The sequence below is a fragment of the Aptenodytes patagonicus genome, chromosome 15 (assembly GCF_965638725.1).
Source record: "Aptenodytes patagonicus chromosome 15, bAptPat1.pri.cur, whole genome shotgun sequence".
NCBI lineage: Eukaryota > Metazoa > Chordata > Aves > Sphenisciformes > Spheniscidae > Aptenodytes > Aptenodytes patagonicus.
Window position 1 is genome coordinate 6,692,960 of NC_134963.1, and position 25,416 is coordinate 6,718,375.

A 25,416-nucleotide genomic window follows, 5' to 3' on the forward strand; every position below is an offset into this window, starting at 1 on the left:
ACATACTGAAAAAACATACAATCTGCATTCCTTTCTCTCTTTGCTACTTCTCTTTAGTTATTCCACGTTATAAATCCAATATTATTAGTGGTAACAAAAAAATGAAAGGCTTAGTCAAGCTTCAGTCAGACTATACAGCTTGGCTGGTGCACAGTTAATGAATCGAGTTACCTGTTACAAACATTCAAAAACACTGCGATTTTGCAAGTCACTATACATAACGAAAGGCACAGAAAACTGGATAAAAATCAGGTAAATATGTACCTCAGATAATACAGATCTAAAAACATAACTTTGGTTCACTTTAAGCTTTACATTTCAAACCCACCCACTCTGACTATCTAAAATCAACATTTAATGCTCACAAAAGTAGTTGGAACATAATGACTAGGAATGTCAGCCCAGGAAAAAGAAATTTTTTACTTATTCACAAAAAAATAAATGGTTGAAGCAGAAGTGGGATAAGGCTAATACAAATATTAGGTGCTAAATACTATACAATCAATTGACAATTAAGAGACATTGGCTTTTGGTCATAACATTTTCTGGACTAGTTTGAAGTGGTAATTTATAAAGTTAAAAATATCCATGTCATAGTTCACAGGAAAAAAAAAGTGTTAAAAATTAAGAAATAAAAATCTGTCTTGGCCAACATGGCTCTGAACATTATTTAGTACCCAGTACTTAATGGGCTTAATACCTTTTAATTCAGTGCTACCTATTAATATACAATTTCAGGGTTATCGGAAGAAAGGTGATCAAGACATATATTTCTTATATTAATCTTTGCTCATTCTTGATTCAAACATGCTCTTAACTTAACTCACTTGAACAGGTATCTCAACAGTAACTCCCCGATTCATCTATCCTCCTATTGGCACTTTAATTAACTAATGTAAAATGTTGGCATTCATGAAAAATGGTACCTGTTTGTTGATGTCAGCCACAGTATCATCCTGTAGGAACTCTGCTGGCACTTCCAATTTTACTAAGAAATGTGCCAGGTAAGCTCTTTTCTTGAGTTCATTGGTCCTCTGAAGAAGCCAATGTAAGACAGGATGAATTACAGGTTTGCTTCCAGTAACCAACCCTTGGCGAAATGCACTCCTATACGAAAACAACAAAAAGAAAATACCAATAAATCTCAAACTAGAGAACACTGGCTTGGAACAAACAATTTGCAATGTTTTGACATTCCCTCTCCCCTTGCCTAATGATTTTCTTAATGCTGTTAAAAGAGAAAACACTCATGATGCCAGTTTGCTATTTATGATCCCGATTCTGCTACCTTGAGACAGATAAAAACCCCATAACACATCAAAAGGCTAAAGCCCGCAACAACGACTCTTCCTTTTCTGCGATATTCTTCGGGAATAAAGGCAATCTGGGAAGAGTGTGGGTTTTCTGGGTTATAACCTGGCGCAGGAGGGTGCAATCCAGCCTCGGGCGGCTGGTCTGAAAGGCACGGGGAAGGGACTGACCCTGCCAGTCATGCGGCACCCTCTCCTGGCTGACTCCGCAATAGCAGCTGCTGCAGCAGGGCCCGAGGGGCAGCCTACAGCTGCAGGAGCCTTCTGCTGGTATCCCCTATACCATTCTCCACAGGGACAAGGGAGGAGCTGTCTTCAAGGCGTTACGCATATCCACTGGGATAGTCGAGGTCAAAAATACACACAACTACTGAATTAAAGGTTGTCACCATATAAGCTGTAAAACATGTTTTACCATGATTTGTAGACAAAACGATACTTACAAGTCTGATATACTTCCTGGAGGTTTGTATTTAAGGATACCAAGAAGACCCAACATTCTTTTAGCTGTTTGTTCTGGCAGCTCCTCTCTAATGTCAACAGCATGCTAAATAGTTAAAAAAAAAAAATTAATTATCCACTGTTTGTCCAAGTCATGTTAATTAACTAGCAACACTAAAAGAATTTACTTTATCCATTTATCACGATATGTCAATGAAGTGAGACGCTCCATACAGAACATCTTTTTTATCACCAAACTTCAGTTCTCTTCTAATGGATTTTTCTCCAACATGTGTACTCAGATAAATTTATTCTAGGTATACATTGTCTCTGCTCATGGGACCTCATTTATGCAGACAAACTGATTACTTCCACCAAGGAAGTCAGATATCCAAGCACACCAAGGCACGTGTATCTGCGCCCCAGATGTGTGACCGATCCCTGCTGATCCTACACACACTTTTGGTAGCCTCAAAGGAGACAGATTCAATATCTATTGCAACAGCTAAGTCATGAGGTTCAGTTCTTGATCAGTTCCTGCCCTGTGTATGTGTGCAAAACAGCCTGACTTTTGACTTAAGAAGACAGCGGCTGTCAGTATGAACCAAGATCTGTATCCCAAGGAAAAATACACAGTCATCAGTCTCTGGGGAACAGGGATCCAGTACCCCTGGCCCAAGAAACATTTGCTGGTTTGCCAAAAACACATAGATGTATAGACAGAAAGGATTCCTGCCAGGCACATTAATTTCCAGAAGATTCATACAAGCTGTTTTGGTAAACCAAACATGCCACAAGATTATACAGAGCCAGACCTAAATAAAAGCAAATTTCTGTGTCAAGCCCATATAAGATGTTCGCAATTACACAGGTCTGAGCACGTCTGATTGCCTTCCTTACCTTTGGGTCAATCTCCCCCAGCACATCATTGAGCAGCTGCAACAGCTGCATTGACTCTAAGGAGTCAAACGTGATTAAATTGTAGTTCTTCCTGAAGGGTTCCTGATTGAGCTTCTCAACAATGAACTGGATTTGATCACTCATAATCGTGTCCTGGAAAAACCTCTGCAGAAAAGACAGAAGAGATACCACGAGGCCTCGGCGGGGAGAGGGAGCTGGGGGCTGCCGGGAGGGCCGGTGAAGGCACCACCTCAGCGAGGCCCACGGTAGCCCAGAGGCGGTGAGCTGGCACCGGGCTCGGCGAGGCCCGGCGAGGCCCAGCCCGGCCGCCCCCTCAGCCCCGGGGGGCACCCCGCGGCCTACGAAGGGAGGTCCGGCCCCTCACGGAGGCTGCGGGGGGAGGCAGCCGGGCCCCTACCGCCAGCGGCAGCGCCCTGAGGCGGCGAGGCGGCTTCGTCCTTCGCCCCCCGCGCGGGCCGCCCCGGCCCTCCCGCGCGCGCCTCCCGGTTACCGTGGTAACGGTTGCCAGGCCAGGGCGATGGCGTCACTTCCGATGCTGCCGCGCGCTTCTGCCAACGCGCCGGAGCGGCTGGAAACCGGCCCGAGCGAGGGGGCGTCTGCGCATGCCCAGAGCGGCGGCGGGGCTGAGCGGGGCGGGGGGGGGCGCGGTCTGTGGAGAGGCGCGGCCGCCTCGGCGGGACGGGACGGGACGAGACGGGACGGGACGGGCTCTCCCCTCCCGGCGGAGGGCGGATGTCCGCCCTCTCCTCGCTTGTTTCGCTGCCCTCGCAGCCGGCTGCGGCCTGAGGGGAGGCAACGCGGGGCAGGCCGCACCGGGAGGTCACCCGGCGGCGTCGCGGCCTGCCCCGGGCAGCCCTTCCCGCTGCGCCGCTTTGCCAATCCGGCGGGGCTCTGGGAAACTCAAATCTCCCCCCTTCCTGCCCCGAACTGGGCAGGAATCGGGATTTTTTATCCCCAGCTCCTGACCAGAGGGCAGCTGGTGGCGGTGCCACAGCAGCAGGCCGTGCCGCGCACCGTGGTGTGAGGCAGCAGGGGTAGGCACAGCACCGTGGCTAGACATCAGATGGGTTTAGCAGGAGGGTAGGGGTCGATGCTGCTTTGCTGTGTGGGAAGCACGGCTGTGGTCGCTGTAGGTGATGCTGGGGCGTACGCTCCGTAGGCCAAGTCTCCGGTGTGGCTTCTTCACAGCACAAGTGCTCTTGATGCAAGGAACGGCAGAAATAGGTTTGAGATTCACCCTTTAAAGTATATACTTAGCTTTGCAGTTTCTTAAGAGGGAGGCTGTTGTCGCGTGTGTAGGAGATGTACAAACAGATTGATGCAGTTACCCAATTAAGATTTCTGGCAGTCTTCGACAGCATAAAGAGATGTCAAGTGTAGCTGATGTACATATCAGGTGAATGGTTACTTCATTTCTTTGAAATGGAAAGATGCACAGCGGATCCCCATGAAACGGGAACGCCAGTCCTGTGCCCAGGCTTCATTGGGGGCAAATGGCAAATTTGTGTCCTCGGGGTTGAACATCAGTTGTCAGTGTGCCTCAAAGTAGCAATAAATATGTAGTGCTAGCTATGCTAAATCTGAAACAAGGACAGTAGCTTCAAAAATACCAAACAATCAAAAATAGACTATATATTAAGGTGAAACTTGTTCATGAAACGAGTATCTCTTGATCTGCAAGTTTTTTGTTGCAGATCCTTAAAAACCCATGTTTAGACCTTAAATAGGTGGATTTTGGAGCCTCTGCTATTGCAATTAGCTTCTTGGATAGTCTTAGAATCCCATGTGAGTCCACAGATGATGGATTAAAATATGCAGTGAGTCATATTAAATTGGTGCCAATTGAAAGGCACAGGTTGTAAATCACTGCAGAATTTGATTCAGTAAATAGCAATCATAAATATAATACTTTGCAATTCTAAGCACTGCGTCTATCTTGGGTTAGCTCCTTCTTTCTGAGGAACAGAAAATGCTTCATGAAATACTAATTTACTGGTCTTAACGGGAAGCCTGAAAAGTGACACTGCATTTGTGTCCTAGCTTTTAACTGGCTAACCTAAGTTACAGAGAGGATGGATGGGTTGCTTGTGATTGTGCATGAAAGCTGTGGCAGAGCCAGGAATATAATCCAAGTCTCCTGACTCCCGGATTTGAACTTTAAAACCAGATCATGTTTCCTTTGTGCTTTCAGTCTGTATACTGACCTTTAGGAATCGTATTTACCTACAAGTTCCCAGAAGAGATCTACTTTCCCTTGACATGCTTTCCTGGTATCAATTACACTTTTCTTCTGATGAGTATTTTGAGCATATAGAATACACAGAGCAAATGAAAACGGTATTTCCTGTGGAGGCGCTGGGGGCCAGGTCTGCTCCCCGTAGACCACATTAATAGGTAATAGGAAGTGGTGGATGTGGGTCCACCACTTAATGCTAGAGAAACACTGTTTCTGTAAATACTGATACAGATCCTTTCTTCAGACCTCGGTGCAGAGGAGAGAGCGATTGTGCCCACAGTGCTGAGGATGGAGAGGGATCTGTGCTAGGTACAGTGGGAGGGTGCTGCTCTGAGATTCTCCTTTACATCAGACTATTTCAGTCCCTACACCTTCCAAGAAGCAAAGGACTGTTCCCTGCTTCTCATGTCTCTGTAACATTAAAGAGGCAATAGATAAAGAAGAGGAAGGATGTCTGAAAATTTTAGAAAATGCCAAGATAAAAAGAAAAAAAGATGGTGAGATTGTTTTGCTCTGTCGTGGTGGAAAGCCATGAAGTCTGATTGTTCCGACTCTCGGGGAAGGAGACCTCCATGACCAGACATCATCAGAACCGGACTGGCTGAGCTCCGGCTTGCTGGCCTCTTCGAAAGCTCAATTGATTGAAGGCAGGAGCAAAATCATACATCAGAGCCCAGTTCTATGGGAATTCCCAACCTGGGGAAAGCTTGGGGGATCCTGTGTCGTCTTTAAAGTTGTATGTTTTCATGATCCTTTCTTCCAGCGGTTTTGTGCTATTTGTATGTGCAGCCCAAAGTAGCCATACTGCTACCCCAGGCTGCCCGCCTGCTGCTTGCTATTTACAGTCTGTAGTGGTGTCTGAGTTTTCAAACTTACTGCTTAAAAACAATTAAGGTTTAGCTCAGTGTCTTGACCTCTGTATCACAACAGAATCTTCACAGACATAAAAGAGATGATAGCTTTCAGTGCAGCCTTGGGTGAATATTGCAGGAAGCAGCTATTTGTTTGACACTTAACTTGTCTTCAGTTATCTTAGTTGGGGTGATGTGGTATCTGGATCAAGTCTTAGAGAACTGAAGGCCAGTGTTCATATATATATGTTGTATAATTCTGGGGGCATTTTCCAAATTCCCAAGTTAGTTTGCATGGAGAGTGATACAGGTTTTCAAGCAAAGTTTCCTAATGACATGAGAGTTACTGTAACAGCTCAGCCCTATAGTTCCATCCAGTTCCCTGGACAGGGCTTATGTTTTATATTGCTTGGGAAAGGCTTATGGTAGCTGCTTATTGAAAAGCTATCATGAAGAGGCAACGTGCGGAAGAAAGAGAATGGAGCCTGCAATCCAGAGCTCTTCAGATCTGCAGGCACGGCTTCATTACTCCCTCCTGACTTTCTCCTCCCTTTATAGCTACTGCCGCGTGGATGACTGCCTTGCAAAACTGTGAGAGAGCTCAACCATAGAGGCCAGCAAATCAGAGTGGAACGAAACCTGAGCAAATCAAAATCATGCTCCATGGGCGAAGAGAGATCACCTTATATGGGAACATCATGGGCAAGAAGATGAATACGTCCGGCTGAGCTGCTGAGGTCAGATCCCAAACAGATGGAAGACGTTAATGTGAAAACAAGAGCATTTAGGAAGAGAAGACAAGACTTACTTCTGCTTCGCTTATGCAATCTGGGTCCTCCTGTTTGTCTCTTTTATTACAAATATTGTTATGTGTATGTACACATAGGTCTGACTGCATTATATTAAAAATCAATGTCTTTGAGGCTATTCTAGCACCTAAATGCATCCCAGGTCTGTTTCTGGTTCTTCCCACTTGCAGCTCTTTCAATTGTTATTATGTAGCAGGATTTTGCTTGCTGAAGTGTCACTAATACCAACTATAGCAGTGTGGATTGTGGTCAGCAAAAGCCTAAGGAGTGATCACTGATGTCTCAAAAAACTAAGCCTGTTTGTGCAGAATATAACTTGTTCCTGTGTGCTAAAGCATTTAAGACAATACCGACAGCCAAGAAGCCTGTCTGTTTCTGAATGTTTTGTCATGACTACAGCCATAGGTAGCATCCTAGGTGATTTAAAATACTAAAGGATCACAAGAAAAACATTAGATCTGTGTTGTAGGGTTTGTATATTTTGTGTCTCTGTGTGGGTCTTCTGTTGCAAGAGAGAGGACCCTGGTCCTTTTAATCTGGGTCTAATGGATTCCAATCCAAACTTCTTGTCTTTCAGACTGAGCCTGAGATTTACAGGTCCCACCTTGACAGCTTCATATCTTTACAGCTCCACCTCCTGTGTTTACAGTGTCAGATGGTGGCCTCACACCTGCTCCTTTACCCCCAGGACCAAGCAAATAGTTGGCTTGGAGCACACAGACCAGCTCTGGCTTGTGCATGGTTCTGTGGAGTAGGAGAGGTTGCAGCCAAAGTATGTGCCATGTATTGGCTCTGCTGAGAGGAGTAGTGACTTTGTCACTCCCTTTTAATCCCATGACCTGATACAGAACCAATCTAAGACCAAATAGGATGGTATCCCATGCAATGTGAGATAAGAAGCTAGAGATCTCTGTGGCCATTGATTACCCAAAAGCTTGCTTTACCATTGCCCTCTGCCTTGCATGGCCATTGCCACCCCTGCGAAGTGCGTGTTGCATGCATCTGCCCAGTCTAGAAGTACATTACACCTTCTTTGCGCTGGTGCGAAGTGTTGGGTGGTGGAGAGTCAGGCCCAGAAGGAGGTCAGCGTGATGCTGGCTTCTATCCATGAACCCTCATCTCTACAGTTGTCCCAGCGTTACTTCAGACTGGCAAAGTCTGGTAGTACTGAGGAGAGATGGTACCGTCAACAGAAGGCGACAAGAACAGTGCTGAGCAATCAAGCTCTGGAGCTCCAGGGTGAAATTTGATGCTTTTTCTGTGAACAAACCAAAGGACGTGGCTCTTCAGGCAGTTCTTGATTCCATCAACTGCCGTTCTTTACAAGGCCTGTGGTACCATTCTCGTACAGGTTTCTGACTGTGCCTTTAGGTGGGGTGGCCCAGGAAGGATGCAGGGGTGGAAGAAGACAGCACCAGGCAGCTGTGGTTTTCAAAAGCCAGTTCCTCACAGGAAGCCCTAGTGATGGGTGTACGTGGCTGGCTGGAGTGCCTGACTCAGTGTGACTCTTCGAAATACATACGCATGCAGAGTGTTACATGTGGATGTGTGAAATGTTTCCTTTATATGTTGCTCTATTTGATAAGTGCATGGTGACGGGATGCTGTGTTGTACGTGAGCAAATGTTGTCTTGGAGGTTCTCTGGTTACAACTTGGCTTTCGGCGCTTTGAGTTTTGTGGCAGCACATAAGATCATTGATCTGGTGTTAGACCATTCTTGGAAGATGGATGTGGTTGTGAGAACTTTGTGGTGGGAGTGTGGCATAGGATGTTATCTAACAAGGTGGGGTTGCTTGGACAGAGTTAACTAAGCTTCCTCTAAAAAACACTTGCAGTTTTGTTTCTTGCTATGCTGTCTGTTTTTGTTTCTTGTCTGAAAAATCCAAAATAACTCCACTGAATAATCTCAGATTTACATCAGTGTTTCTGAGATTAGAGTCTGCCCTATAGAGTCTCCTATTCAGGGTCAGATGAAATGGTGAGTCACCCCTTGCAGCAGATTTCAAGAACAATAAGATGTTTTAGGAATATGCAATAATTGATTGCCTCTAAAGGGCAGATTTTCCTCTTTGCTGCCAAACTAGGGCTGTTCTCAGTGATAAGTGTTTGCTGAACAAAGTCTGCCGAAGTTCATAAAGTTGGTTTCATTCTCATGGGAGGGCAGCAAGCCAGGACATTGAGCACACTGATCCCAATCTCACAAAGAATCAAGTCTGCAGGAAATTCAAGTTGCCTTACTAGGGTACTATACTGCTGCTCAGAGCTGGGTTCCTACTGCCAGTTTCCAACAACATGGTTATCCCAAAGCACTGTTCTCCAGAAGGAAAAGGCTGAAATGCTGTTATAATAGATGATATAAATAAAGGAACATTGATCAGTTGCTTTGTATTTCTGTTCTTCAGATACTATTTTATCCCCCTCCAGAACAGTCTGTTGTTAAACTGAAATGGTGCTAGCTCTTGTGGCGTGTTTTTCAAAGCAAACCTTTTATATCACTTTCATGTAGTGTGGAAAGTATCTTCTGAACATGCTATAGTTTTTCAAAGTTGATGGTGCTTTTATGAGTTAGATGAGCTAGATGACTTTCTTGACAGCTTAAAAACAGAGGCGTCCTTCCTCCTTTTCTTAACACATTCGATTAATGAGAAAGGGAAAACATTAGGCCAAGGTTTTTGAAGCAATCAGCATGATTGCACAAAAATAGTCACTCTGGAAAGTTAAGGACTAAGTATTTTAAGCTCTCTCTCTCAAAAAAAAAAAAACCCAGAGAGGACACTACCGTTTGTGACAAAAAATCAAAAGTCTGGGTACACAGCATGGGTGAAAGTTTTTGGATGACATCAAGTGCTGTTGCAGTTAATTAGTGTTTCACAAATGGCATCTGAAGGGCCAGGATGTCACCTCATGTTGTCTATATCATTAGGATGGGAAAATAGAAATTCTCTTCTTGCATATATCTGTTAATTTCTGACAAAGCCAAAAGCTGCAAAAGTGAAACCAAGACAGACTTTGGTCCAGCCGATGCATGTCTCTCACACAAAAAGGCTCTCAATTACTTGAAAATGTCCATCTGACTTTTATCTTGCAGTGCATTTTGTCCAAGAATGATACAAAGAAGCTGACTCATTTTATACTTATGGGCTTATTTGTCCCTTCTGTTTTATCTGGCTAGTTGTATACTCATCGCTTACAGACTCTATGAGGAGACAGATGAAGTTAACAGCTCAGTTTGCACTACTGTGAAAGGAGTGGCTTACACAAACGACAGGATCCGGGATACAGCAGAATACACTATACCAATGCAGGCAAGTCTTAATTTAATGTCAGTCCAGTATTCAACTTCCATTGATACATCTGGTTGCCTTCCTGACATGTCTCTATCCTACCATTCAATGTGATTGCTTTACATTGGAGACAGCAATGTTTAAAGCCAAATCTTCCCTTCCTCCCTTAATATAAGGAAAAAAAATTATCCTCTTTTATGAGATTTCTGTGGTGCTATTTGTTACACAATTTTTATATAATCAATTTAGTATTTCAGTAATAGCAAACCTAGGAACAGATTTACTCCAGTATAGCTGTACTAAACACAGTAGTGTTATTACCAATTACTGCTAGTGTATCTTTCTCAGTTGTAATGCCAGTTTAAAAAAAAAATCAGTGCCTTCTTGCCTCTGGCTGCTCATTCCTGCCCTGAGGATGTCCCTGGCTTTTCCTGTTTTGAGCCAGGTAGAATCTGAATGTCTATGAGGGGGAGGTAGAGCAGGAACAGCCTTGTTGTCCTTCCAGGTTATGTTCTGGAATTACTGAGGTCTGAATCAAGTATGTGAGATTTCAGTCAGATTCATATTCTTTCCTCCATGTAGGTGCTAAACTCTTTTTTCGTGATGGCCAACATCATTAAGACAGAGAATCAGCTTGAGCAGTGGTGCCCTGAGGTAAATACATTTTGTGATTTATACTTAGGACTTAGGATGTATTGAATGCATGTTGATGTAAAAGAGTGGACTGTCCTTGGAGCAGTCCGGTACAAGCAAATGCTGTTGCTCTTTATGTCTGTATCTCAGCAGATAACATGCAAGATCTAGTTTAATTGCTCCTTTTCTTTCTCGGGGAATCAGCTGGCAGTTGTGACTTTGCCTTGCACCAATGACCTTGCAGCCAAACCTATCTGCATCACTTTGAGGAGGTGATGACATTCAGGCCAGTGATTGCTGTCCAGCTTCTCTGGCATTGCTGCTGCTCTTGAGGAAAACCTGAAGAAATGATGGAGCTACAGAACTGCTATCAGCGTCTCTGCTAATATGGTGCTCTTACTATTACTGTTGCTCATTCCTACATGTCTCCTTCCTTCCTTTCTGTAGGTCAAACCTGCTCATCAGCTGCAGCTCTCCTCTTCATTTGGCTGGCCTAGAAGTGGAACCTTGCAGAGAGTTCCCAAATACAAGTTGACTTTCACTGGCAAAAGTATATGGGACTGTTAGTAAGCAAAGAATTAGATAGTCCAGTATTAAATTTATTGTGCTTAATAGTATAGACGAGAGTGTGAAAAACAGGAGAAGACTTAAATAATAAAGGAAAATGTTATTGTAAGCAAGGAAAGGGCTTTTTTCTGTTTTTGCAGGTAGCTGAGCCTTTACCTCCTATAAGCCAAATAATTAGTAAGGGTTATACCTGCTCTGCATCATTATTTTCTCTTATTATTTGATATTTTTACATTGAAGCTGAGTAAGACTTTTTACATAGGTGTGGAGAGGGAGATATTTATATTACTCTTTTATGTAACTTTTTTCCCAGTATCCCTTCGCCAAAGCTATCTGCTCTTCAGACAAGTCCTGTGAAAAAGGGAGTGTAGATATCCACAGTCATGGTATGTAAATGGCATTTTCAGATTGAAATATTTTTTTGTGGGTACTGTCTTCTATTGCATTATTGACCAGTGCAGCATGTGCAAGATCCAACTTGGAGAACTGCAGTAGAACAGTACAGAATCCTAAGAGATATCTGAGAACTATTTTCAAAACCACAAAACTGAGTTCTTATCAGCTTGTGTGTGCCCTTACTACAAGGAGAAACAGTGAGAGGGAGCAGAGGAAGGGGAGAGGTGAAGAAGAGTACAGACTGGTGTGAATGAGGGCTGATCTCACAGTCACTCCCATTGAAGTCCGTGGCTGCTTAGCAAGTGGAGTGACTGCAGGATCTGTTTGAAGGGTCTGTAACACTCCTGTGATGGTTAGGTAGTTCTCAGAGTAAGTCAGGGGACTTGTGTCCTTTATTTGGGACCAGTTGCCCAGAAGGCATCATACTGTTTTCATCAGCTATGTGAGTTCTTTGTAGTGCTGAGATTCCCTGAATTTGGGCTGCTGGCTGGATTATCACTTTCCCTGGTAAAGACTAAATGCTCACAGAAAATGCTGACTTTCCAGGAGTGCAGAAAGAATAAAGGTTTTCTGCCCACCTTTATATCCTTGTTTAATTTACTCACATTGTTGAATTAAACTTCTGACTGAAACAGTTGGTTTCTTGATTTATCCCAAGACTCAGATATGTAACTTCATATAAAACTGTGAAGGAAATTACTTCACCCTCAGCCCAAACAATGACAAGCACTGTTGACCCAAGCAAACAGCTAAATGAGGATTAATGAGGTGTGGCAGGACCATGGTTTGGGTAGTTCTTCCTACAGCTTCCTCCTATAGAAAGCTGCAACAATCTGAAATGTCAAGCTCCCTATCTTACATTTGAGGAGGAATCCACTGACATGTTGAAACTGTCTCTAATCAGTGAAAAACTCTTGTCTTTGCTGAGTAAGAGCTTGTTTCTCTACAGGAATTGAAACAGGAAGATGTGTGAATTATAATGCAACTGTTAAAACCTGTAAGGTCAAGGCATGGTGCCCTGTGGAATCCATGGAAAACCTCCCTGAGTAAGTGAAAGATATATCTGCATTTTTTTATGTCAAAGGAAGGATTTACTTTGACAAAGTAATGAAATTTTAGGATAATCCCTTTGCCTAGGCACATATAGATCTCATGTATGTGAAACAGCTATTTCCTTCATAGCCATACTGTTAACACTCATTATAATATCTAAATAACTTACTTCTAACAATCTGTCCTGCTGTATGATTCTGCAGTGAAGTCATAGCCACCAGTTTGTATCATCATGCAGCTGCCATACATACAGTTTTAGATGTCACAGGCTCATCTTGAATTCACTAGAGGCATTTGACTCATTAATGCAAATATCAAGGAAAATGCAGCAACGTAAGATGGGTTTAATCAGTGATAGAAATAAAAAGTTTCCTAACTTGGGGTTTTCTTCTGCAAGGCTTAGGGCTCTATGGTGTAGAAGTTCTTTGTGGGTTCATTTCTCACAGTGAGGTTGCTTCCGCCTCCCAGAACAGTAGGGGTAGATTGGTTGTCTGTACATTGTGCTGCAGGCTAGTGTTTGGGGATCCACCTCAGACTGAAGAACAGTCTTTCCATCCTCTCTAGGTAGATGATGAAAACCTCAATGCTGGCAATCTGTAATAGTGACCTGAAGAAAACTCTAGGAAAAAGACTCCACGGAACAATGCTGCTGTGACCTAGAGGTTAGGATGGAGCAGCCTCGTAGCCATCTTTTGTTGTAACCCCATGACTGTACAGTGTTCCAAGATGAAAATGTTCTATTTCTATTCTGTATCAGCCAAAGCATGAAAAAATTTTATAAAAGATTTTATTTCAACTGAAATGATGGAAATTATACTCTAAGGGAGCAAATGTTGATCAATTTTAGCTCCTCTCAACCAGCTTTGAAACATATGTGTAAGAAACTAGGTCAATTATCACTTTTATTAACTCACTGCTTTTAAAAGATACAAGCGTGATTCTATGTATATATCCCATCTTTTCCCTAATTCAGGGTTTTCTGCAGAGACTGAGCAGTTTTTCCACTGCCAGGTCCCCTCCAGAGCCCACAATGCCTCCTACAGCTCCTTCTGCTGAGTTTTTTTCAGCTCTTTAAAGGAATTTCCATTCCCTTCTCTTGCGGACAGAGTTGTGATCTGAAAAAAGCTTTGTCCAACAACAGGAAGGTTGTAATTGTTCATACAGCATCCGGGAAAGATATGCATGAGCTTCCTGAGTTAATGAAATCCTAGGGGTTTTTTATAAAGTTTCAGTGACTGCCAGTCATTTTTAAATGTCACACTGCGTAGGCTCACTGCTGCATATGTTACAGAGGGAATTTTGCTTTTAATTACATCGCACAGTTGACACGTTCTGTCTTGTTTCCTATCCTTCCTCTAAAGTGCCAGTAGTCGGTCACTACCAGGGACCAAAAATAATGGATGAGAGGTTTGATCCAAACCTCTGAAGTATAAAGTTCCTTCACAAGTTCCACTGGCAACGAAAAAATGAGGAATCGCTAAAAAGCAAAGCTGAGTGTTTATTGTCTACCAGAACGATACATAAGACCAAGGTCAGAGCCCAGGAAGCTTTGCCATCTGGTTGAGATACTGAGGTAGCAATGTTGGGCTTTGGTTACACCCATGATTGTCTTTACTGTCCAAATTCCTTTGAAAGGTAAGTTTCATGAACTATACAGGAGGCCTCCTTTTCCTTCCCGTTAGTTATGGCAGGAGCTGAACAAAGCTTCTTGCATGTTGGCAAGAAGATTCTTTGATTTTTGATTGTTCATTTCTGCCTGAGGCAGGGCACAGTTGTCAGATTAGCTGGCTGAAGGACAGGTGTTTAAACCTTTTTCAGAAGAGCTTTGGATCAGATTCCAGATGCTTCCCAGTGAATGAATTATGGATAGTTTCACATTATAGGTTCATTGATTTTTAGTTCTTTAAAAATTAACATACATTATTAATGTCTGGACTGTTATACACTGAGACTCATGAGTGACTTTCCTGTCCAGGTAGCATCCACGAATGTTAATTTGGTTTGCAAGTAAGTCTTATTTGTTGACGTGGTTTAGAAGACACTCATGAGAAGTCCCTTATGAAAGCTGCATGTCATCCAGCTAATGTGCATCTTGTCATCACAGATCTCTGATCATAGAATCATAGAATCATAGAATCATTAAGGTTGGAAAAGACCTCTAAAGTCATCGAGTCCAACCGTCGACCCAACACCACCATGCCTACTAAACCATGTCCCTAAGCGCCTCATCTACACGTCTTTTAAATATTTCCAGGGATGGGGACTCCACCACTTCCCTGGGCAGCCTGTTCCAATGTTTAACCACTCTTTCAGTAAAGAAATTTTTCCTCATGTCCAATCTAAACCTCCCCTGGTGCAACTTGAGGCCATGATGCAGAGGCATTGCTCAAAATACAATCATAGGAAAAATATTCCCTGCTTAGAAGCACTGTCCTTTATGTGGATGACTGCTTTGAAGACTGGATTTCCCCCTTGGAATGGCTGTCTTGATGGAAATTAAAATATTCCTGGCTCATTCTTAAAATGGAACAATACCAATATTCCAGTTCAGCATAGTCCCTATGCTAGAGAAACAATGCTGAAAGTTGTATCTCTTACTTTCCTATAGCCCTGGCAAGTCCTGGAGTGTAGTCTCACACAGTCTAGGCTAAGGTTACCCAGCTGGCAACTTGTGGGAAAATTCCTTCTTTCCTGCCACATTAGCTTCAGAGAAATCAGTCTTTTTAGGAAGGGTCAGTCTGGCAGCCTGCTTTCCATTGTGTTTGCATTCCACCTATATATTTAGTGATACAAACCACTGTGACACAAACCACCGCAGGGGAGGTCCTCAAACCTGATCTGCTAGGAAGGCAGGACAGCCTTTGGTGATGTGATTGGTGTAAATGGCCACCTGTCTATGGGGACCAGCAATGAAACTGCCAATTCATTGTGCAGAACTCAGCAGCTGTCAAATGGTGTAATTTCTTGCTACTATTCCGTAACAAGATTTATATGAGAAGTCTCCTGAGATCATATTTCAGCTGCATGTAGAGACTCCAGTTAGGCTTGGCCCACACAAACAAGTGCAATAGAGAGAGAACAATTTGTACCTAAAACTAAGAAAACCACCTATATCTTTCTTGATCCCCTGAGCCACCTAACTCCCTGCATTTCAATCTGTTATTCTTAGCAACATATTCCTCCTACTGACAGCTTTCCAGGTAATAGTAAAGTAGCATAACATTAACTGATGTATTTAAGTAAAAGAAGTTAGTTAATTTGATGTTTCTTTTTTAGGCCTGCTGTTCTGAGGAGTTCTGAAGACTTCACTGTGCTAATAAAGAACAACATTCACTTCCCGAAATTTAATTATACCATGTAAGTGCAAACATTCCTCAATGCTTTCTCAAGAGTGAGTAGTTGTGCTCTGAAAAAAAGATTGTATAAGTTGGCACCTTCTTTACTCAAAAAGGCTATGCATTCAGGGCTGTATCTGCCTGAGTGACAAATACCAAGTTTCTATAATTCTTTAGCCCTATTAATCCTTCAGGAACCAAGAGAAATAAGGAGAGCTTGGGAACAGAGCCTCCCAGCATAACTCTATTTCTCTCATGCACTGGACAACAGGATTGTTCATTCAGATATACTGCTTTATGTTAGGGCAAAATCACTAAAATATAGCACAACAGTCTTGTGAGTCAAATTATAAGGTGAAATTGTTTAGTTTACACAGGTAAAATTTTGTTGGTGATAATATTCAAAGAGTAAAGAATTCATCTTGATTCCCAGATCCCAGTTAGGGATATATAGATCTGGTAGCTACAAAACCAAAAGCTCGTATACTTACAAACTGAGCACATTTAACACAGGTTCTAGTAAGTGTGAAGTCCCTTACCTGTATCTGTAGCTGCTCCAGCTTGTTTTTAAATTTAGACAATTGTGTGTGTTCTTCACACAATATTCCACCAAATTTAGATACTTTCTGCACATACAACAAGATAACTTCCCCGCTCTGTCCAATTTTCCATCTGGGAGATATCCTTCAAGAAGCAAAAGAGAATTTTTCTGAGGTAGCAGTAAAGGCCTGTGATACCACTTTTTTTTCATCCTCAGTATTAAAACATTTTCTTGATTCTCTTCCTGCATATTTTGCTGTCTGCCATATAGTGGAATTGTTCTAGGTTTAGAAACTGATTGTATGAGAAGCAAAGTAACCCCAACTTTCAAGAATTAAATGTGCTTAACATCTCACAGGATGGGACCCATGTTCACAGAGCTGATATTATTTTGTTAGTATTGTAGCATGTAGAGGCCTTTTTACAAAGCACAGTGCATTTAAATAGGTCCCATAAAAGGCTGTCATTCGTGGTCATCTTTTGATTCTGCTCAAGCAGATCCTAAATCATGTGGGAATCATCCAAAAGTCAGAGTGGCACAAATGGCAGCTTATATTCAGAGTCAAAAAGCACTTATTTTTGCCATTACATTTTCACTCTGTTCTTTAGGGTGTTGAGCCAAATGCCCTTAACACAGTATCCAGCCATAACTCTAGAAAGTCGGTATTAACAGATGGGTAGAATAGAAGTAGAGACAAAGCATCCTGCCCAGAGTCATCAATTGAGCCACATTTATTGATTCTCAGCCTGGCACAGTGCATTCAAGGTGAAACATTCGGACTGGGTGCCTACAAAACTTAGGCTTGCACTCAGGCTTTTGGTTTGAGCCTATACGTAGTTTAAAGCAATGAAATGACCATCACAGTATATCAGCTACATCCACATTTGTGCTACTAAGATGAAGAGAAATAGACAGAAGATAGGAAAGGCCTGAATGAATGGTAGCTTCCAGCTCACGTAATAAAGACACTTCCATAGAAGACTGCTTGATTGGCAAATGTTGCTTTATGAGTTAGTGCGTCAATAGAGATATATCCCTGCCAATGGCATCCCTCAAGTCTCTGCTGACTTTAACTGCAGTTTAGCACAGGCAGCCATCACAGCGCTAGTCCCTAAGCTTACTGTGTCTGTTTCTAGGGAGGAATCGTTGCCACTGAGATTAACTGGGAGTGTAACTTGGACAGCTGGTTTTATGACTGCAGTCCAAAGTATGGTTTCTGCTGCCTTGATGACAAAACAATAAAGCCTGGATTCTACTTCAGGTAAAAATTGTTATATGAAGCAAGTAGCATATTTTCTGAGTTGAAGCAAAGGTGTGATGGGTGTCGGGAATGATGACTTGGAAGACAAGACGTTTGATTCTCCTTCACTCTTGTGGTCATGTCCTTAACCTGCAGTTACTACAGTTATATAGATGTATCATCATGGTCATCTTCCAAATGAGCATGCTTGTATTGCAGGAGATTTTATTTCTGTGTCGAAAGGCCTAGAAATTTCCAACAAGTATTCTGGGAGCTAACACAGAGAATAGTTTGGGCAGATTCCACCGTATGGCAATTGAGGCTTGAAACTACCTAAACTTGTGAGTTTCCCAAGGCAATTAACACAAATAAAATAACAAAGTGTTTTTCTTCCATCTGGGTAACCCCACAGTTCACTGAATCAAGATTTATTCAAAAAGACATTAGAGCTTTTGGTTCTGTGTGCATATAGCAGATTTATGAGACGTTTTGACAAAAAGTCTTGATGTGACTCCAGTTCTAAATAGTTGCACAAAGCATTTGCCAAATGCTTTTCAGCATGTTTAAAACTAAAGTTGTCCCTCAGATCTGGGTCAAAACTCTTGTGTAACAACACTCTTTTTTTGACTCTCAGCATGATTATTATTACATTATGTGTTTTCATACATTTGTGATGCTAACATAAGTGCCATAACTGTTGAGGAGCTGCCAGCGTATTCCAACACTGCATTGTGCTGGAGCTGTGCAAACAAAGAACAAATAGGTGTTCCCTCTGACCTGGCAACCGCAGACAGGAGGTGGGGGAGATCACAAGGAAAAAGCAAGACACTGCTGTGAGGCTGAGGCCAGCAACCTTTCTGTTGAATACATTTTTGTAGGCAAAACAGTTTCTGAGAAGGCTTTTGGAAGAAGACAGTGGAGTAGTTTTGAGGATGTTTAGTGTCAGATTAACAGCTGGGGTCACAATGCCAAGAATGGGTTTGCCCAAAAATTGTTCTCTTTTAAGCATCAAAATACCAGTCTGTAGCAAGATTATTTTGCTCAGTTCAGCTGAAATCTCTGGTGCAGGAAGTGAGCCTGGTCTGAGAACATAGACTGCTGGAAGAGTGTGCGTGATGCCAGACCACATCCTGGTGGCCTGACTCCGTATCTGTTAATCGAGGGGTTTATTGGCAAAGAAATGTCATTCTCTAATGTCTCCAAAATTAAAAAAGAGGAGCAGAGTAGTTCAGTACAGCGATTTAAAAAGCAAAGACAGTGAAAGTTGAAGCGCAGTGAATAGATTGAGCATAATGCTATTTAAAAAAAGCATGGATGTTTTGGCGAAGAACATGCACAAACCCTGCTACACTGTTGAGCTAGTGTATGCCAACTTGTATAAACTGAGCTGCTGATTTCAGTAGAACTACCCAAGTGAGTAAGGGGGGAGAGCTAGAAATGATCCTACAATTAATACATTTCAAGAAAACTTTTTTGACATCAGTGGTATGTCATAAGAATGTAAAATATTATCATATCAGAGGTCCATCCAGCCCAGGGTCTTAAAGCTAACAAAGAGCAATAGCAGGAGAAAATGTTGGAAAAGAGCATGAGAAACCAGGCACGTATAGAGTGCTGCGTCCCCTGCAGTCTAGCTGTCCTAGAAGTTAGGAAAGCTACTTATAACCTCTGTCTGCAGGGAGCCCTATTGTTTTAATCTCAGTTCCAAAGGGAATTTTGCAGTAGACTTAAATGGAAACAGGCTTTAGCCTTTCAAAAGAAAAGAACTACTTGAGGTGCAAGGGAGCAAAGCTTCAGCTAGTGATCAAGAAAGCTCTTGATCACTCTTGACCTGTTGGTCAGCTCTGAGCACAAAGCTGTTAGAGAGGAGAAGGCTTCTGTGCCATCAAGAGCAGATGTGAAATAACCTCTACCCTGAGGGCTAGAGAAAACCTCTGATCCTGGAAAGAGTTAGGAAAACTTTCAAAGACAACCTAACTGACCTGCAGGCTTCAGAGGCTAAGAGCTGGCCAATAAAACGTGTCTTGGCCACAGACTGCGGAACCGTTCAGCACAGGAAAAAGGGCATTTCATGTCTGTGCAAGCAAGAAGAAAGCAGAACACATTACAATGTGTTTTTCTGAGTGACTCACTGCCTTCAGAGAACACAAATTAGATCGCGGTGAATGGGAAGCAAATGATCGCATGATCTAGGGAACTCTGATTAAAAGCACTCTGAAAGTCTGCCAAACTTAGCTTGCAGTAGGATGTGCAGGAGAGAGTGGAATCAAGTAAAAGCTTGCTCTGGGCTTGTTTGTTAGCATCAAGATGGCAAAGCAGAGCAGCAGGGACTGAACCCAAAGAAAAAGGAAAGGAGGAAAATGTATTTTTCTTTGGATGTCTCTATCATCTGAATGAGTACCTGGAGATGCTAGAAAGCAGAGGGCTGAGCTGATGGCATTTACACCAGACATATCCTCTTAAACAGTTTACTCTTTCAGTACTTGAACAGGCAACCAACTATAAAACAAATTTTGATTAGCAATGACAGAGTGATCTGTGAGTATCTGCCGCCCCTGGAACTGACTTTCTGTCCCTTCGGCTAAGCAAATTCCTGTTCAAATAATCTATCTAAATGAAGAACAGGACTTAGAGATCACTCGAGTAAACAAATCAAGAACAATACAGCACTTTAAAACCTGACAGCATGTCTGAAGCAGAAGACATATGGGTATTGTCATCTGCGGTTGAATATTAGTACCATTGTGTGTTTTAGTATGTCTTTCAGTTTAATGTAATGATTTTATCTGTACTGTCAGCTTTTCATTGTCAGATTTAAAAAGATCTCTTTGTTCCATGCTCTGTGACTGCTTATTGATCCATAAGATGATGTAAGCTGTGCATCAGGAGGGTCATGTTCTTGATAGAATAAGAAACTGGAAGTTAGTAAAGGCTCACATGATTCTTGCAACTCTCTACTGATCGAAGAATGGAAAATGGCTGATATCCAGCATGCTGAAGTGTGCTTACGAGTTCAGAGTTGGTCTTGGATAACATGATATTAAAGCCTTCAGAGCATGGGCACTCTTGTCATTGCCAGCTCCTCACATATCCTTGCTGGGGTTTTCTATCTGCTTTACCTGTGATTGAACTTCTTTCTGCAGCTTCAGGTTTCAGTTTGAATCGAGACAGCAAAACACTCATTGGACATTAGTTGGATTTTTAATTTGTCTAAATCTCTATATATGTATTAATGTAGTTTAGCCTGCCAGGTCAGATGCTGGGCAAAATACTGTTCATCAAGCTGGCCTCAGCACCTTCATTTCAGAAGGCTGAAAGGGCTGGAGGAAGAAGGGAGAAGAATCTACGCCTCTTTTTGTGTTTTGCAGCCTCATGGCATTATATCCGCCAGGGAAGCTGCACAGATCTTCATTTAATCTGTGGCAGATATGCAAGGTACTACAAACTACCACATGGGAAGGAGCAGAGAACCCTTTTCAAAGTCTATGGAATACGGTTTGATGTCCTTGTCTTCGGCACAGGAAATGCAATTCTTTTTCCTTGTGGAGGGAGAAGAAAGTTCGCTATTTCGTTAGCCCCACTTCTGCCATATACCCCTCTCCTCTCTCCTGTGCATCGTTCTGGGATGGAAGTCATGTCAGGTGAGTAGATCTGAACTGAACTGAGCAGCATAGGAGAGCAAAGCTGAGGATTAAATGGCAAGGCTGGGAGAGAGGCAGGATTGTTGTTTAAGACTGAGACAATAACAGGTATCATCATGACATGATGTTATTGTCATGAACCCCATGTGTCACCACTGTTTCCCTCTCAAGTTGCTTATTCTGCCCTGGAAAGTGTCTGAGATGGTCTATGAAATTTTGGGATTGATTGAATTGTAAAGAGACAAAGATACATTGTGAAGAGACAAAAAGAGAAAAGCCATTAAGTTGAATGAGCGGTAACAGATCTTGCCTCCTGGTTATTCTTTTCTGCTTTCTTTAAGGGTAGAAAATTTAACAGCATTGAACTCATTAAAAACATTGGGTCCATGATCTCCTATTTTGGTTTGGTAAGAGACTTCTTTTTTGTGTTAATAAAACCAGTTCTGGAGATACAGTCTCATTAAGAAAGTGGAATCACTACTTGCTTTTTTTTCATGTGCAGGTTGTGAGTGCCATTGAAATTGCTATTGGTGTAGGTAATTGCTCCAGCTGCGGCAAATCACCATTCTACAAAATTTACAACAAGAAAAAGTATGAGCCTGTGCTGAATCCAAGACAGGTAAAGAATGTAAATTGGTGCTCTATGGATACAAAAATGCAGCCGATCCAGGAAGCTTCCATGGAGCTGTGCACGGCACACACTGCATGAGTGCAGTGGGCTCTACACACAACCTGGGCATGGCAGAGTCACACCAGCTCTATCAGGGAAACCTGCAGGGAATAGTGATCCTTCAAAACAGCAGAAGGATGTCATGAAAGGGTTGTCCATGAAGAGGGCATTGCTCAAAGCCTCTTCCCTGCCAACTTCACTTGCCTCTTCCTCTTTTGCAAGACGTTAATGGTTATTTCTCTAGGCTGCCTCTACTAATCCCCCAGCATTTTAGATGTGTGTTTTTAAAGAAGCGTGAAGAGTACCTAAAGGCCCTGCACAACCACACTGCTACAGGTAGTTCCATACCATCTCTTCCTGCTCCCTCTGTCCCCGCAGCTCCCCATGTCCTTGCTGTGCCAGATACTGGAAATATGGGCCCTTGCAACATGCAGTTGCAGGGGATTGTTACTGGAGTACAGACTGCAGAACCCAAGCCCTGAGGTCAGATCTATGCTGTGTTTGTCCCCAGTTCTCCAAGTAACTACTCCAGCTGACAATGCTCATTTCTTCTGCTGCACAAGTGATGTATGTGTCCTATGTTGATGAGCCACACGTTACCTCTGAAAACAAGCTTGCAGCATGCTCAAGGCAGCATTGTTGAGGTAAAGACAGACACTTAACCTTTGGTATCCTCCTTTCAGAAGGGAGAACTGAGGAATGTCATTCCAAACTGATTTGGGTTTCCACCACCCCCCCATATTTGCAGATTAGATTCTGAGGGGCTAAAACTAGATTCCTATTGTCCGCTTCAAGTTAATAGGTCCTGTGACCAGAGGATGTATTTTCTAGAGTCAGCTAAAAATTGCAGCTTTCCTGTGGTGGGTATGTGCCAGCGGGAGTGCGTTGGTGTTGAAACAACTTGCGAGGTGTCGATTCGATTTTGCTAGGGTGGGCGTTGGCAACACAGAAAGACAATCCTCCTCCAGATCTGCTGATCTATCATCATTATCCCTATTGTGCTCTCTCAAATGAAAAACCCAATGGTGAGGATCACTGTTGTAAATGCTCTCTGCAGTTGGATGAAGCAGCAAATGCTGTTTTCTTTAATATATGTTGGGAATTGTTGTTGCAGAGCCACCCTGTGAAATTCGGTGATGCTGGCAGCTGCTGCACCAGTGAGTCCAACGAGAACCGTGATAATGAAGAATGCGAGCTGATGCGCACCAGTGAGTCCAACGAGAACGATGATAATGAAGAATACGAGCTGGGGTAGCCTCTCAGACAAGGGGCCTCTTCCCCAGACTGCCAAAAGTGGTGCTGCTGCGGCAAATGCCAGCCAACACAGAAGTACCATGAGCAGCTCTGCTGCTGAAGGAAAAAAAGGCAGTGCATCGCAACCTCCCATTGGTTTCAGCAGCTGGTGCTGTCCAGTCACACCCTGAAGAAAGCCCTTCTCTACAAAGACCCCTTTCTGGGCTTGACGGATGGCAGTATCAACAACCAGCTGCGTCACCTTGCTTACAAGCAATACATTCACTGGCGCTTTGGCTCTTTCGATCTGGAAGACAGAGCCGTCATCCCAGGCTGCTGCAGGTGGAAAATTAGAGGTACTTATCCCATAGCAGTCAACCACTATACTGGTTTTAAGATGGAATGCGGATGTAGCACAACTTGAGCTCACACTGTGCCTTGGACATTTAACGTTTGTTTTCTTTCACAGACTTTTAAAAAAAAAAAAGAGAAGAAAGCGTGTGACTTCCCAAAATCTTCTGTAGTACAGCTGAATACTGTCTTTGGAGAGGCACAATTGCCTACCGCTTAGCATAGAGGAACAAATGCCTTGAGCTGAAGTGCTCGCTTCTGCCTTTGCTTCATTCTGTGAGTCACCCCTCGTGGTTTGGAAATGTAGGCTCTGGGGTGAATTCTTAGGGCTACATTTTAGTGGGAGGTTCCAGGCCTCCTGCCTTTGCACTGGTGCATACCAGATTCCCAGCTGAGTCAGGGGACGACCAGCACCCTGAAAATAAGATGGAGCCAAGAGTCATCTCAAAGCATGACCCCTGAAGGAAGGAAGTCCAAAAGAGATATCACCTGAAAATGTGGTCCTGAGCATTTTTCTCCCCCAGCCTCGCCACCTTTCTGCAGCCCTGGATCAAGAAGCTCTAGAAAGAGGCCACTGAGCATGTAGTTTCATAACTCGCCATTGAAGGCCTCGCGGTCCGTCCAGATTAAACAGGCTCATTTTAGATTATTTCAGTGACACAGACAAAGCATTTTCTGAAAAGCCCAGCTGTTCTCTTTGTATTACTCCTTTTAGCTTGAACTCAGGAATGACAATGAAAAGTACTTTTGCCATCTTTGTGTAATATTTTAGGGCATTTCATTCATACTTATTGAAATTGTAATGTTGGACTTTGGCCTCCTGTTTGCTCTTAGCTTCAAACAGGCCTTGCCTCCTACACCTCCTGCTGAACTTGGTACAGCGCGAGTTGCTTTGTGCTATGATGCATAAAGCCAGAGTACAGCCGAGGAGCAGCAAATTCAGGGTAGATTAATCTGTGCTCCAACACCTTTTCAGTTCTTTCTTTTTGTTGTACTTGGACATGTTCTATTTTTGTAGAAACAAGGTGAGAAGGATTGTAACGTATATTCTGCACTCCTTTCAACTAAGCTTTGTTGTTTCTGAGCTAACCCAGCAGTTTGCCATTTCCATTTCCCACATATATTTTAAGATATATTGCTGGCAGATTATGCCAGCTGTATTTATATCTTCAGTTGTAATATGCATTAATTGTATTAACATTCATATTGCAGCATCTTATATATCTAGAGGGGGAAAATATTACAGTTGGCATTAATGCATTCCTGTTCTGACACATGAACCAACTCTCCTTTTGAGAATTACACTGAATATTCACTTAAGACTGTGATTTTAATCTCCTTTCACATTTGTATATATGTTCTTCCTTATCCTCTCCCCCCTTTTTTTGGTCCTTTCAGTTTTGATGCTTTTTGTAATAAATAGAGTGTTTTACTAATCTATAGCTGACTCAAAGTCTCTAATAGTTTTCGTACCGTCTGAAATTCACACTGCCGGTTTGTCAGTTTGCTTCATCTCTTTCTAATGATTTACCTGCTATTATGAGGGTTATGGTGATGTTTCTAAAATAAGCACTGTGCTGGGCAGCTCAGCATCAGGTGGAAGGTGCATGAATTAGGTGGTGCAGATCTCTGCTTTTATAGCAAAGATTAATTCTGCAAGAGGATAAATAAAGGATTTGGTCATTGTGGATGGGAGGGTGACAGTCTTAGATATGCTTCTGCTATCTTTTGCAGGCAGGTGCTCTGTCCTTGCTCTGAGCTGGCTGCAAGTTATGTCTTGGTGTTAGGATGGCCCTTGCCTGAGGTCATCTGTCCAGCTTCTTCGTGAGACTTGGTAGCCCAGACTCAGCATAGGGCTGACAGCAGCAGACCTCCAGGTAACGGCTGACTCATGTCTGGCCAGT

The 25,416-nt window shown here is 42.9% G+C and overlaps 2 protein-coding genes across 3 annotated transcripts in view; one reads left to right on the forward strand and one right to left on the reverse strand.

The window, feature by feature from the left end:
• Nucleotides 1-3,232, reverse strand: part of IFT81 (intraflagellar transport 81) — a 43,625-nt gene extending 40,393 nt beyond the window's left edge. Inside the window, exons 1-4 of one of the 2 annotated variants that reach the window (XM_076352615.1) lie at nucleotides 3,163-3,232; nucleotides 2,652-2,816; nucleotides 1,754-1,857; nucleotides 927-1,107 (exon numbers count right to left, since the gene is read on the reverse strand). In XM_076352615.1, the coding sequence (XP_076208730.1) occupies nucleotides 927-1,107; nucleotides 1,754-1,857; nucleotides 2,652-2,795 (429 nt within the window). In that variant the 5' untranslated portion in view covers nucleotides 2,796-2,816; nucleotides 3,163-3,232. Of the gene's footprint in view, nucleotides 1-926; nucleotides 1,108-1,753; nucleotides 1,858-2,651; nucleotides 3,098-3,162 lie in introns of those variants that run through there. The other variant, XM_076352614.1, reaches the window with a different exon arrangement.
• On the forward strand, nucleotides 3,190-23,183 carry LOC143167569 (P2X purinoceptor 4-like). The gene is made up of 13 exons (XM_076353152.1): nucleotides 3,190-3,690; nucleotides 3,832-3,896; nucleotides 9,741-9,873; nucleotides 10,435-10,506; nucleotides 11,366-11,438; nucleotides 12,398-12,494; nucleotides 15,778-15,858; nucleotides 16,433-16,562; nucleotides 17,514-17,638; nucleotides 21,044-21,143; nucleotides 21,600-21,665; nucleotides 21,761-21,877; nucleotides 23,043-23,183. Exons 1-13 carry the CDS (start codon nucleotides 3,190-3,192, stop codon nucleotides 23,181-23,183), a joined length of 1,701 nt encoding a protein of 566 aa, XP_076209267.1.
• The last annotated feature ends 2,233 nt before the right edge of the window (nucleotides 23,184-25,416 follow it).

Bases quoted from the DNA above. Each gene is read 5' to 3' on its own strand.
- LOC143167569 (XM_076353152.1), top strand. From the start codon at position 3,190: ATGGCGTCACTTCCGATGCTGCCGCGCGCTTCTGCCAACGCGCCGGAG. The intron at 3,897-9,740 runs GTTTGAGATTCA...TTATCTGGCTAG, and splicing joins GCAAGGAACGGCAGAAATAG to TTGTATACTCATCGCTTACA. The intron at 21,878-23,042 runs GTAAAGAATGTA...TTGTTGTTGCAG, and splicing joins CTGTGCTGAATCCAAGACAG to AGCCACCCTGTGAAATTCGG.